Source organism: Aplidium turbinatum, chromosome 6, assembly GCF_918807975.1.
Source record: "Aplidium turbinatum chromosome 6, kaAplTurb1.1, whole genome shotgun sequence".
Classification (NCBI taxonomy): domain Eukaryota; kingdom Metazoa; phylum Chordata; class Ascidiacea; order Aplousobranchia; family Polyclinidae; genus Aplidium; species Aplidium turbinatum.
The window spans coordinates 8,423,916-8,438,966 of record NC_137477.1 but is presented as its reverse complement, the minus strand read 5'-3'; the positions used below and the strand labels follow the sequence as shown (position 1 = coordinate 8,438,966).

The 15,051-nt window shown below is 37.0% G+C and overlaps 1 protein-coding gene across 2 annotated transcripts in view; it reads left to right on the top strand.

The window, feature by feature from the left end:
• Positions 1-15,051, top strand: part of LOC145771739 (puratrophin-1-like) — a 44,394-nt gene that overhangs the window by 4,067 nt on the left and 25,276 nt on the right. For both annotated transcript variants that reach the window (XM_082583470.1, XM_082583469.1), the window contains exons 3-9: positions 1,630-1,741; positions 1,927-2,020; positions 2,575-2,670; positions 3,108-3,224; positions 3,693-3,925; positions 6,449-6,587; positions 7,774-7,896. In XM_082583470.1, coding sequence (XP_082439596.1) covers positions 1,630-1,741; positions 1,927-2,020; positions 2,575-2,670; positions 3,108-3,224; positions 3,693-3,925; positions 6,449-6,587; positions 7,774-7,896 — 914 coding nt within the window. The remainder of the gene's footprint in view (positions 1-1,629; positions 1,742-1,926; positions 2,021-2,574; positions 2,671-3,107; positions 3,225-3,692; positions 3,926-6,448; positions 6,588-7,773; positions 7,897-15,051) is intronic.

Below are 15,051 nucleotides of genomic sequence, written 5' to 3'. Positions count from 1 at the left end.
TCACCAGTAAAAGTGTAATCAACTAAACGTAAGGTTGTATGTCATTAAAATTCTAAAATGCATAATAATATAATCTGCTTGCGGTCACATACGTATATGTGATTCCAAAAATATTAAAGTATATTTGATATGAGCAAGTCAGCGTATCATCTTCAAATGAAAATCTTTTTCTAAGCTGCACAAAGTATAGGTGCGTGTTCTTATGACGAAGTTTTATCAACAGAAGTCTGTTAAAAAACCTTTTCATCTGGCGTGATTGTTGACTTAACATGTGAGATTTACTAGGCTTGATTCGAAGAGATTGTGGCTTTTCTTTTCTACTACACTGCTGCGGTTTCTTGTTTTGTGTATAACAAGATGAGCTTTGCTAAAATAGCAAACAACCATGACGAATGAACGTTTTCAACATTTTTGTTAGTTGTGTTGGTATTCAAAATAAGCATCGAAATTGCAGATTGTGTGACTTAGCTTTCGCTGCTGTTTTAATTTATATATTTGATTAATTCAAAGGGGTCTGTGCATAAAATACACGCAAGTAAAAAAAACATTACCTACTATTAATTGTTAGTTTGCTTGAGCTAATCATTATTCATTTGCGCTTTACACCCAGCCAAACTGCCGTGAAATGACTTTTTATGTTATTATATGAAACCAGACTTCATTCCAATCCGGCACCTAAAAATTTCATCATGTTATACTCCGAATCCACTCCACTACAAGATCAAGTTATGTCCCAGGCCCCTTGGAAAGTTTACGGACCTTAATCATTCAAGGCCGTGTTTGAAAGTACCCCTGGACCACCCCTGTCAACCCTACTCATGAGAGCAATACATATTTACGGTGTATACTGCGTATATATATATATAAAAACACGCATTATAACTTGCTTACCAAGAATTCTTCGGCACAAACTGTTGGTAAATTGGAGAGTTTGAGTCCTGTAGTATAACTGCAAATCTATTTATGTCGTAACCTACCATAGACGAAATTTTCCATTGTTTGTTATTGTTTTTATCCTGTATACAAATCGGTGTGAAATACTTTGTGTTTGTGTAGAGTTGTCACATCACTCATTCGATCTGTAAACTTCTCGCCAGTCTAGAGCAGAAATCCAAAGACATTGACTCATCTTTCTATCTTCGTCCAAACAATTTCTTAAAGCTGTCCACTTCGACGTCTTGCGGCGTTGAAACGATGTAAAAAGACAATCGCTGTAATGGGTTTGTCACTGCCAAACGCATGATTACATGATATCAGTCCCGCAAACGAAAATTATAGTAGAATCAACTTGGATCCTTCAGATAATCTTTAAAGCGTTTGTGTACGCTGCTAATCCTTCGAGCTAATGTACGCAAAGCATCAATTTTACATCAGATCTACATCAGATTGCAATGAGTCGATCAACCCGCCAATTTATGGCGGAAAGGTTTTTTCAAAGACTTGTGATGAAGATTTGTTATTGTGGTGTTGAAACTTGTAATTCTTCTTTGAAATAAGTTAGTTTCAACTGTGATGGCTACGTCTGAAGAACAAGAGTAGCTGCCACTCCGCTGTCACAACTACGTATTCGCATTTAGATTCAAACACAACACACAGCACACACGAAACTCAAACTTTGTTTCGTTACAGGGACTTGCGATGAAGAACAAAACTTTCTTGTGATTATTGCCATTGACGACATCTTGTGGCAGAAGTGTGACATTGGCGCCATTTCGTTAGCCCGATTCTTACTGTACTTAACGTGAGTAGAAGAAAATGAAATACAGAATTACTTTACTTAACTGAAAAACATATGGCTTACACCTGACCTTCGTGGGCTTGTGCTGATGTTTGTGATCAAGATACCGCAGAAATCACTTTAAAATGCTTGATAGTTTACATGTCACATGCACATAGATACAATTCGTTTTTTGTTTTTTTTTCAAGATCTAAACTTGAAAAAATCACTTTCATAATCGATGACAGGAATTCAAATCTGACTTTGTTTACAAAGTTGTTGGAAGCTTTGAGCATTTTCCAGGTGAGGATTTTACTTTTTTAGCGTTTGTCACTGACTCATGGACTTTGATATCAAGCCCAGTGAGCAAAATTTGTACTTTTTACATTGGTTCATTGTTTGCAGACGTTAAATCAATGTAAAAAGAAAAAATCTAACCATGCAGTGTAACTTAAGGGTAGTAATGGTTGCTTTGCTCTTTTCCAGGTAACCACTAAAATTGTTTACAGTAGCTAAGTGTTTTCCCTGCTAGTAAAGTCTCTTTCACACTATTACAGTTAGGTATCATTTAAGCGACATAATAAAAAAGTCTTTTCACTGGCTTTGAAGAGCCACATCCAATTTCCGCTGCTTTGACGTTGAAGTATGTTATACAAACGTAGTACGGCACTTGTTCTACTGTGTAGGCTATGATGATATCCTACTTGTGGATTCTCACCAAGCCAGCAAAATCAGTCTTTTTTTACATTGATTTACGTCTGCAGACGTTGAATCAGTGCAAAAAAGAACTGATTTTCTGGCTGGACGGTCATTTTGTTTCAAAAGGTGATACAACAATAACCAATCTCGATTTCCAGAGCAATTCCAAAGCTACCGTTTGTCGGGTATTTTTACTTTCTTCTGATGCCGACACCAATATTCTAGCGTTACTGAAGTCTTTGTTTAACTGTGAGGTAATTTTCACTCTTATTGCCGCTGTTGGGTTAAGTTTCGACAGATTGTTTTGTAAACTAGTTGTAGAGTTTCAAACTGTGTTTTTTAGTTATCCAACGGTTCTAAACGTAAAATTAACACTATAACTCCGTTGTTACTTATTTAAAACAAAACTAGTTTAATCGTTATGTATTTTAGAATTTAGATTGTTGACCAACGGTGGTGAGTTTTGATAAAACAAATAGATAGTATGAGTTGGCAGCTTTGATTTGGCATGGAACCCTTTTAAAGTTAGTTCTTGCGTGCTATCGATAAAGCTTTTTTCTTTAATAAACAAGCTGCGCTTATTGCTGAAGTTCATAACATTTTTTCTGTTTACCGCAGTTCATGATGTTGATCAAACTACATATTTTTTGTATTTCTGCGCTGCAATATGTTCTTAAATTTTCGTTTCTAGTGCTTGACATTCAATCCGACCGACGATTTATCGCATTATATTCAACCATGTCATCTTCCACTGGAGTTAGGAGGAGCCAGTTCCTTTTCCCAGGCCTCGTGGGCTCATTGTCGACTGGTACGTATCACAGCCGGAAAATTACTTTCTTTTTCCCATTGACTCAACGTTTGCAGATGTTGAATCGATGTAAAAGGAATGGTTTACTGGCTAAGATTTTAGTTTGATTGTGTTCAAGAGCAAATATTTTTCTCGTACAGTAGAGTTTGATACGACTGATAAGCTATCGGCCGCAAGCTCTTAGTCCTCGACCTTCGCACTTTTCTTATTTGCCAGTTAGTAAAATGCAGTTACGCATTAAAAAGAATTCTTTTACGTTTTTGAATTTATGCTGAAAGGTGTTGCTTTCAATTTTTTAATATGTCTAGCACTGTTGATTTACATTTAATTTTCAGCCAAATTTTGATCTTTTGCAAGTCGTTTCTTCATGAAACGATGTTGTAAATCGGTTTTCGTCAATTTCTAAAGCTTTAGTTTTTGTAAATTTTGTGGCCAGCTATCTTCTATCATTTTACTTTCAAATTTCAGATCGTTGACTCTTTCGTGTCGTTCTGCGAGAACGTACGTCATAACTTCGCTCGGGAAATCGTATCTATGATGTCACAAACTTTGCCACCAACGGTCAAAGAAACGTCCACTTTGCTTGCTCACCACCATAAGGACATGTCTCACATGCTAGACGACAGACAGGTGGCCAATTTAAGGGACCGGGGGCAGAGAATTCTCCAGCAGCTCTCAGAAGATGGAGGACCGCACACAGTGTAAGACCTCAATCAATATCTTGTTTTGTCTTTTTTTATTTTGGTTCTTTTTCTTTCGTGTAAGATGGGATTGTTCAGATTTCAGAGCAGGTGATAAAAAACCAGGTGTGTGTAGTAGCTTTGTTCAGTGTTGCCTGCTATGCCATGCATCACTGACCGAAGCTACACCAGGTTCATGATTAATGGTCGGAGATTTGGATTAAGGGATTGATAAGAACCTTTATTGAAGTACCTTCATTCTCAGACTGAAAAAACTTTCGAAACTTAATTAAGGCAGTTTCGCATTTTTGCCTAGCCTGCAAATCAATTCTTTTTTACATCGATTCAACGACGTTGAATAATAAAAAAATACTTGAAAAGGATTGTTGGTTGGGATAAAGATATTTTGAACCAATAAAGTGGAGCCAATTTTCGTCTCCACCCTGAAGTCACGTAATGTTGCTGCATGTCACACCAACGTCTTGTACATTCTCAGAATTCAACCACCGAGATAAAAATTGATAAAAACGTTTAAATTATTATATAAAGACTCAAATAAATCACCATTACCCAGCCAGAAAATCAGTCCCCTTTTACATTATTTTGAAAGTCCGTTGACGTGGAATTACGTTCGCAGACATTGAATCAATGTAAAAAGAACGTTGGGCGGGCGATCATTTACGTTACAAAGTTGTATGCTTAACAAATTGATTTGACAATAAGCGTCAAAACAACAAAACGGAACGATGCTGAACGACTGGTTACAAGGAAGCCAAGCAGCCGATTCGTGAGAACCGCTCATTTTTTTCCCGACACAGAAACTTTCCTGACTTAGTTTGCACATAAACAGCTTATTGATTGACACCTCATGAGATAGCTGAAGTTTTTTTGAACTAACCATGTCGTCCGTTTCTTTTTACGTCGTTCCGATGTCGCTCGAGCTTTTAAACGATGCACAAAAAGAAATTTGATGGAGGAGTGGCTTAGCACGTCGGTCAGAGTGAAGACAGATTGAATAGTTCCTGGGCTTGTTTCCAACTGCCAGCTTAAAGTCAACAACATAAACTAAATTTCATCAAATCGTCAACTCCATAAACTTGTTTTCTTTTGTTATTTGGTATCTCTATCAACACTTGGGCGAGCAACGGAGCAGGTATTTGCCTCCAATAACGACTACACACAAAAGTCCATGGGATTCAAATCAGGCGGTGAGGGAGGCCACATTTTCTTGTTCCAGAATCTTAGAAGTTGACATGAACACCAGTTCTGAGTCTTTCTTGAGGTGTGGAATGGTGCACCATCTTGTCGGAATGTGAACGGCTGATCTTTGTAGTGTTTCTTCATCTTTTTAAGGGTTGGAACAAAAATATCATTGATGCAGCGATCTGAATTGATTTTAACTCCTTGTTCCACGAAAATCAGAGGAGACTTACAAGTTTTGGGTATGGCGGCCCACACCATGACAGAAGACGGTTTTTAACAGCTGTTAACTGTTCTCACAGAATCTTTAATATCTGCTGAAGACTTCGCATAAATTCTATCATTCTGATTATTGAATCGAGCTTCAGTTGTGCAGAGTTTTTCGTCGAAGAATCTGTGCTCTCTTTTAATTTTGGAGGGGTGTAAGGGACGGCGTTTTCTTATCTTGTAAGGAAACAACTGAAGATTTTTTCCACAATGGTTCTCATTGAAGTGTTGTTCACATTCATGTCTTTGGCCACTTGACGGATGGATCTGTTTAGGTTTCTCCTCACCCTTTCTCGGACAACCTTAACCGCTTTCTTTGTTTGAGCAGTGCGAGGTCTTCCACTCCTAGGACGATGTACCAAGTACCTTAAATCTATTCACAACATAGTAAATGGTGGATTTGGTAACTTTTAAGAGCTTTATGATCTCAGAGTTGGTTTTCCCTGTGTGATGGAGCTGAGTGATGGCTTCTCTATGGCTCATTTTAGAGTTAGACTTTACAATTAATGCTTACAATTAAACCTAAATTTTAGAGAGTTTAGCAATATATTTAGCATATTGGCATATTAGTGAAATTCAATCATAAAATGAAAAAAATCCAAGGACTTTCTGTTCACCCTGTAGATCAATTTTCTTTCTTGAAGTGTTCAGATTTTTAAGAATATAGTACAAATGCTCAACGTTGTGCTTTGCCTGTCTGTGGTTCAAGAAGCGAAATTTTTCCCGAAACTAAGTTTTCAGATTTAGAGTTCAATTTCAGATGTTTTCAGATTTAGAGTTTAATTTTAATAGGAAAACCGATGCTAAGGCTGTTTCATGTTTATGCCTTTGTCAAGCGCGTCTGAACGGTTAGGTGTACATTTACTTTTCTTTTGAGACAATTGAAGTCAAAATCTTGAAAATCAAAGTAGGCCTACAATGCAGCAGGTCAAAATATCTATGATTGATTTCAGCACGCAAATCAGTTTTTGTGCTAAATCTTCCGTAGACGTTGAATCAATGTAAGAAAGAATTGATTTTCTAGCTGAAAACTGACTTGATGGAGTGGAATTAATTTTTGAATCTTTGTGTTTTCAGATCATGCGCAAGTTCAGTGCAATCAAGCTTTGAAGGTGCGGATGCTGCAGTCAGTCGCTTTGTTCAAGTCGGTGACGAACGGTTGCTCGCTCTGGAGCGCCACCTGTTTGTGAAACAGTTCGAACAGTCTTGCGACTATGTGAGTGTTCTTTCATGCTTCAATAAATAAACAAACAACACGCTTTCAACTGAGCATACTTCTGTTTGTTGTTGAACTTGAATCCATAGGCACTTTTAAACTTTTAAAAAATGTTCAAGGGCAATCTGTGCCACTTTGAGCTAACAACAAACACTTCGATTTGTTTAGGAATTGTGACATTGAATAACTAGAAAATAATGATATCAAATTTGATAAAACCGCGTAAAAGTTACTTCTAAGTAATTCTACACAGAAATTGACAAGCACTGCTTTATTTGTGGTTTGCAAACGTAGTAGAAAAGCGTCTAATGTGAAATCGATTTTCTCAAAAAGATTGCAGCTTAATTATCGATTTCTTGCCTGTTACATATAGTTCCAATGAACATACATTGTAAAGACAACGTTTAATGATATTGGATCAACTCATTGCGATGCAAAGCCAGCATAAATCAGTTAATGTTTTTGGCGTTGTGCTTTTTCAACTACCAAACTCAATCATTTTTTACTTTTAACAGTTCACCATCACATGTATAGTATGCAGAGGCAGAATTAATGAAAAAAAGATCGATTTTAATAGCTGGGGTAGTTTCGTAAACGTTTTAACTTTAAAAAAGTAAAAACGCACACAATGGTGCACTTCTAACCGGGAATTAACTTGAACTGATTAATGTTGTGATATATTTATAGTCGCTTATAACACTCAACGACTTTTAGCAATTTGGTGTTTTAGTTTGTACGAAATTTGCGATGGGGCCAAATTATTATCTTTGCGAAGGATCATAAACAATACCGCTTTTTAAGTCCGTGGTATCAGCTTACTCAGAATCGAACCCAGACGTTTCAGACGCAGAGACGAAGGCACTACCTGGTCCATCACCACTCTTGTTAAATTGACTAGTGTTTGGTTGCCATGCGTTTTCACAGTTTTCAGCCCCTTTGTTGGTCCAGAGGGTAACGTTTTTGCCTTTGACCCGGTACATGACGGCTTGACACCCGTTCAGTGATTCCAAATCTACGAAAAGGAATACCCTTCTAAATCTTCTCCGAATTTGAGGCTACGGATTTCGAGTGCATTTTCCTGTTGCTTGGTAGCACCGAAACTGTCTGTCTTGTGAAACTCTGATGGCAGCATCTACTTGCGATGGATTGATACAGTGCTTTAAATATTATTATTATTGCTATGTAGATATGTACCTGGTACACGAACAACACGAAATCCTTGACTGATCGGTTTTCTGAGATTCCTGATTCTTTTGAAGAATTACGAGAACAGCGGCTAGACTTCGATCGCTTCTACATGGACGCTATGGTTCGTTACTCTTTGTGAATGTTATTCTATGTGCTATTTTACGTTAATCTAATGCATCTGTGTGTGTTTACCTCATTTTTTGACTAGCGCAAGATTGCGTGTGTTGTGTAGCCAATTTATTTTTTACGATGACGTTTTCTCCTATCTCGGTTAGCCACCAAATCTAATTACCTTTTCAAAACAAACCAATCAGTATTTATTTTTTAGTTGAGGCAACGTAATTTATGGTTGAATCACTGCCTTGCTTCTCAAAAATATTCTACCATCCAGGCTAGACCGCAAAACAAAATTATTTTTTTGCTTCTGCTGAACTTGTTGAATAGCGGTCAGTCGTTTTGTGAAATTTGTGTGCAGTAGGTTGAAGTTTTGTTTTTCCTCCTTATTTTTGTTTTCAAAATGAAGTTTCGGTTAGTCACTCACACACAAAATGAAGAAGTTTCTAACGTTTTCTTTTTATGCAACATCAACTAAATATAGAAATACGTCATCATAGGAATGCTGGTGGCTTTGTCCACACTTTTTGTGTGTCCAGTGGTCAAGTGGGAAAATTTGCCGCTTTCTGGCGACGTTGAAACGATGCAAATAAAGCAACTTTTTCTAACAGGGTATACGTATGTTTCTATTTCGGCAATTTCTTTCGTACATTTAACAGGGCCTGAAAATGACGTTGCTACGTCACAGAAAGTAAATGTAACCCACTTAATCTCCGGTAATACCTTTCAGGACGCTTTTTAGTTTTGATTTTATTAATCACGATAATCCATAGCAAACCTCAAGAGGATTTCTTTAATTAATCATAAATATCAGAGCAGAATAAGATACATTACCACTCAACTGTATTGTTTCTCAAGGAAACTTTGCACTACCTGGCTGGTGTGTTTAATCCATCTCGACTTCTACTGAGTCGAGAAGCCGGTGGAAATGTTTGCAGATGGTAATATTCGTCCTGATTATGTCTGCAAACATTGAATCGATGTTGCATTGATGGATTTTGTAAGCTGAAATCATTGGGTATGATTGCTTCATCTAACATCGAGATGATCTTGCGCACAAAACCCAGGACAAAACAATCACCAAGAAATTGATTAATTATTTTCCTCCTTAATTGCACACGAAGTGAACACCGGGTTTCATGCGATGCTACACTGACTTTGCATTGATACCTTCAGAAGAATTGAATTAAAAAATTGTGGGTTCGACACTTGGCAAAGATTTGGGTTTTTGCAGATTGTTTTTTTTTTTCTATATGTGCTATACGTGATTTAATAATGTTTAAAATAACACTGTAGCTCTTTCTTGGCTGGAGGTGTTTGATTTATAAAAAGGGCATCAAAATTTTCATGAAAACTTCTCCAGGACAAATATATAACATATCCATATTAAACTTTCTTTGCACTGCTATTTAGTTTGTTTCGATAAGCCTATGAGCTTATTTTTTAAAGCGTAAACTATGACATTGTCTGAGCTTTTCCAAATAATGTTAAAATTGAAACTACTTATAAAGCAATACTTTATATCGCTGTCTTTTAAGCTTCATAAACAAAACTTTACTTCCATCAAAAATTTGCCTTTTTTGTCGAAATGACACCACATAAAACGTCAAATTTGCTGCTTTTTGGTTATTAACAAAAGCCATTCAGGAGCCAACCCCATATCAAAAACCTAGGTTTGTGAAAACTTAACATGTACTGTATGTATGATAAAAAATATCAATCGCTCAATTGTCTTATGTAAACCACAACGTTTGTTTTACTTCACCTTGGTCCATGTAGGTGTTGGTTTATCTGCTTACAAGATTGCAACTTATAAGTATGTTTTCAAATCAAACGAAAAAACTGTAAAGCCACATATAAAAATGACGTCATAATTCTCTACCAATCTATGGATGGGGCAATGCATTGGTTTTCAAGCTGTTTATGCCCTGTTGTCTGTCCCAGCGGTTTATGGCCTGGTTATGTATGTTTTTCGTTTTGAAAGCTTAGCTTAGCAGCTAACAGTGCGCCATTGTTCGAAGCTGACGCTTTTTGTGTGGATATGCTTGAATCTAGAGACAATGGTCGGATTGTTTTCGGTCTTGATCAACAGCCCATTTTCTTTCTCTCGAATCTCGATTAGTCTGTCAGTTGGATTTGAAAGATTACGCAACTTCGTTTATCTGCGCGTTTTTTGAAAATTGTAACCACCTTGCATTGCGCAGAATTATTGTAACTACTATTTTATAGACACCAAATTTGCAATGGTTTTGTAGCGCTTGCATAAACCTTTGTTGTTGGCAAAATATTTACCAATTTTTTTTAAGCGATAACGTCATTTTTGATAAACATCAATTTGAGCTGAAGGTAAGTTCAAGATCTGTAGTTTAAAGTGTAAGGCTCAACAAAGTTTTGGATTGCAAGCCGATTTAAAACTCTGTTTCCTTTTCGGCAGGATGGTGCATGGCTGTAGGTTTCACACCTTTGTATCTAATGACACTACTTGACAACACGACGACTAAGGGGTTCTTGAAATATTACTGGACGCCCCTTGATAAGTGTCTATACTTACCGTCATATAGACTGGCAATAAGCGTCATTTAGAAAGGGGTAAACATTTTGTATTTCAACAGCCCAAATGCTTATCACAGTCTGACAGTGACAAGTGACAATACAATGTCTAAGTTTATCATTTTAGCTAATGCAGTTTTTTTTAAATACAATACGTTTTTTCAAGGTTACACTGTTTTTCTAAAACCAACTTTTTTTTACCGAGAGTTCAACCATGTGCAAAATCTTTTTTGCTTCGCAATAAAGCACTTACGTGTTTGTCTCGTATTCTTGAGTTGGACCGTGAGCGCCGACAGTGTCTAGTTATATTTATTTTACGTCCGTAGTATGGCAGCAAAGAAGTGGGTGTGGTTCACTGTTCACCCCATAAACCTTGCCAAAGCTAAAAACAGCAGAGCTTTTCTAGATTTCTTAATAGTTTGTAGCTTATCTTTGGCAAAATATTGTCCCAGGACCCAGCTTATCTGTGCCAGATCTTCAAGGATAAAAAGCGCCACGCTTCAAACCAGGCGCGAATCTAAGAGTTTTTTTCCTGGGGGGCCAGAAAAATTGAAAATCAATTAAAAAGAAAGAAAAAGCTAAACAGATATGAACAATGATACTACGACATATACGATATGCTATAAAATAGACATTAAAACAACCATTTTCATCGCTTGTGATGCCGAGGGACTAATATCAGCTGTTTAGAAGCATATCAAACCATTTGATGCGGAAACATACAATTTCTACAATTTTTCACAAAATTTCGGGGGGGCCCGGGCCCCCTGGGCCCCCCCCATAAATCCGCGCCTGCTTCAAACAACTGGCTTCTTTGTCTATAAACTTCTTGGCGACTTGCATATTACGCAAAGAGAGGATTTAGCGTGGAGCTGCAAGCAGCCACTCAGACAATAAAATCTGTCGTTTCTACATTGATGACGTTGAATCAACGCAAAAATGACGGATTTTGCTGTCTGGGCATGACGTAATCTAATATTGCACTATCGATGGCACTGTTTTTCAAAACACTTTTCAATAATTCAAAGTCGTTGCCATTAATTATAAATTAGAAAGACTAAATTCTTGTCGCATAACCCGGGATATGCTACTGAAAGATATATCCTTTACTGATGTTATTTGTCAAAAATCACATTTCGGTAAAAGGTGATGGTGAAGTATCCAGAGACGATGCTCGAAGTATTTGATCTTCAAAAACACGGTCTTGACATTAGAAAAGGTCAAGTACGTTGGAAGAGTTTTGAGTGACATTTTTGTGCGTTATTCAGAAACAAACATGGGCTTATTATGTTCGGCCTCCTTTCGGGGAATCGCATTGACATGAGATCCAGTAGAGCACAATTTTGTTTTTGAAAGCGCTGTGACATAGGGTGGAGATATTTTGAAGGCGCTGCTAGTTAACAGAAGCTCAAACAATTTTTGTTTCTGTTATATCGAATGCCCTTGAGTCTGATGTTGATCATTGACAAATATTCCATAATTCCAACAAAAATAGCTCAGTCGGTGCCAAGTAACGCTCTGTCACTTTTCTTTCTGTCAACTACCTGATGTCATTCAACGTTTAATCAATTTAATATTCACAAAAGTTGTTGCATTATAAATTTCCCTGATGCTTCTGGGGCAAAGTCGAGAATATGCCTATAGTCTGTAAAAATTTCTTTGGTTCTATTTCTATGAAGCGGTTTGACATCGAAAACTACAAGAAACAGTTTTCAAGCAAAACATATTGCTTCACTATAGTGTTGACAAGAGGTCCAGGGGAAGTAGTTTTGGACACGGGCCGGGGTGATATAGGAGCCCGTAACTATTCCAAGGGTCCCAGAAACCTGAAGAAAACCCCGTATATTATTTCAATTCGTTGCGTTTTTCTTAGATGCGTCTTGATTTGAGACCTGAAGATCTCATTGGTATTACGTCAAAGTTATCTTTTCAGGGGCCGTGTTTATGTATAAATAGAACATTTTTATATTCCGTAATTCCATCGCACAATTCACATTCCGATTGTTGGTGTTTTACCGATGAAGATCAAAAAGTAACTCAAGATAATTTTGTTCATAGCGAAACCAAACCTCTGTCAACAGTTTTAGATGACTTAAGTTTCCAGTTCAACTGACACACTTTGCCGTTAGTTTGTTGCAAGTGTTTGCATAAATTCTTGGATGCCTGTGAATTTTATAAATCCTTAAACGTAAATCATTCTTCTTGACTAAAAGAATGTATACCATTCGCTCAGACTTTACTATGTCGCTTACTGATGCTGAACCGTGAGATGAAAAGCATTGTGTCATCTTTTTATGATTTACGGTATTGTTTCATTTCAATGTTATTGGCAGAATGCATAAAAACGATTAGTTTATTGCAATAATACATGACCAAAACCAACCAAAAGAACAGGCGTCAAATAAATTGGTTAAAGTGGAAGAACCAGTCATTCCACATCGCTCAAATCAATTAAAAAGGTTGCGGAGAAGACTAAACCTTACAATTAGTAAAAAACAGACTAATTGGTTGATCATTCCCTCGTTTTATTTTGTGTGAAGCACAAAGTTTGCTGGCAGCAAGGTGGTGGGTTTAATGCCGTTGAATAAAGATTCTGTATTTTGCTCGAAACTTGCAACAAGTAGTTTGTAAAATCTTGCCGAGCATCTTGAAATAGAACTACATACCAACTTTAAGTAGCCTATGAAAGTGGGCGGAGAGTGTGGGATTGGCTTGTGGATAAGGATTCGCAGCCAGGAAACCTTTTGTCCAAGTGTAGCCTTGCGTAAAGGCAGTTGTTTGATATCAAGTGAGCACAACCGGCCAGTCTCGCTCTTGTTTAATTTTATTTTTTTTAAAAGGGACCTGGGGCCCACATTTTTGGCGTTGTTATAATTCGTTAATATTTCTTGTTGCTATAACGTTAAGACTCATTAAAGCAATGCAAAAGTGCTGGCCCATAAACTTTTGTCAAAAATGCTGTTTACTATTTGCAGCAGAAAAAGTGTGACCAAAGATTTTTATTATCATACAACACCGCTGTCCTTTTTCGGGGTTACTGTTAGAAAAACAAATGTTATCTAAATGAAACTGTAAAACGAAGATGCCAGTCCCTACCACTTGCTAGCGTATCCATATTTTGAGCATTTTTAAACTAACAAAACTTTAGTTTAAAAAGTGGTTTGAAATAAAAAGAAATCTTCAGGAGGGAACTCAAATGGAAACATAATCAAGACAAAGGAATTTTGCGCCAAAATAAAACTTGTGGTAATAAAGCGGTGGGTCCCTTCGGTCGTAGTGAGTCCCTCGCCTCCCTGGTAGGTATCTTCCATGTAAGTATGGTGTGCCTGCTGAGTGTTTGGGTGTGTGGACGGCTCCCGGGGCGGACGCACTAATGATGAGACAGGGAACAAATCCATTCCATATGGAAAATTTGTAAACCTGCAAGATGTAGGGGTACCCATATCTTGAACTCTGAGCGTTGCGCGAAAAAAAAAAAATAATAAAAAATAAAAATTTAGTTTTATGTTGAAATGTTCTCAAAATATTTTTGCGTCAAACACACCAAAGCGCCAGCAATAAATTTTTCAAAAAACATTGCAAGACCACCCGCTTTGAATTGTTCTGTGACTTTCTTGCGTTTCATTTCGAGTTCCGAAGAAATCGAAATCGCTTTTATTTTAACAGAAAACAAAACGAAATTTTCCGCTTTAACATTAATCTGAAACGAAATTGAAACAAAGAATTTTGCATCAAAACAAAAGATTTCGAAAATTTGTTGTTTCAACTCGTTGTTGTTGGTCTCTGCCCCAGCCCGAGCTATGAGTTCGTCTTCAATTTGGTCAAACCGTTCTATAATTTCGAAATCGTTTTGTTACGGCTCTAAGACAGGTTATGTTAAGTACCGTATCATGCATTTGTTTAAAAATCATCTGATTATGAAATGATCATCATAAATTAGATTACGTTGCGGTTCTCGATTAAGGATAGGTCTACTTGCGTTGTTCTTAAATCGTGACACCACATGATACGAACAAGTGACTAACAAGATTGAAGCGACCGTATCATAGAACTGGTATTGTTTATTTCAAACTTTCTGACAAATCTTCTGCCAGTGAATTTTCTTTTGTCAGCATGGATTTTGTCATCGGCCTCTTAAACAATAAAACACGGAATGTGATTAAGTTGGGAAAAATGTCCGACGCTGACACAATAATTGTTTGATTTATTGTGCTTCGCAAGTCCCACACTTTCAGTCAACAAAAGGGAGTTGCTTTTTGTCAAATAGCGCAAAACTAACACAAATAAAACATTTCCTCACCCATTCCTTTCTAATTTTGTTCATTGTTGCGTGACAATGTTATTACGTCATCAAAGTGAATTTGACGTGGTGCTATTGTGTTGGGACATATTTTCGGTCTTAGTAAAGTCAGCCGTAGCTAAGCTAAAGACTTTGTTGGGATCTGCTTTGACAGTAAAAAGTATTTTTATGCCACCCCAAATAATTAGTTTTGAAAATTCCTTCACATATATCGCAGTTTTAAACAAATGTTATCGATCTGCGACAAACACTTCCTTTATAAACACATCATTTCAGTCGCATTGCGTGTCTACTGGTTGTGTCTACAAAACT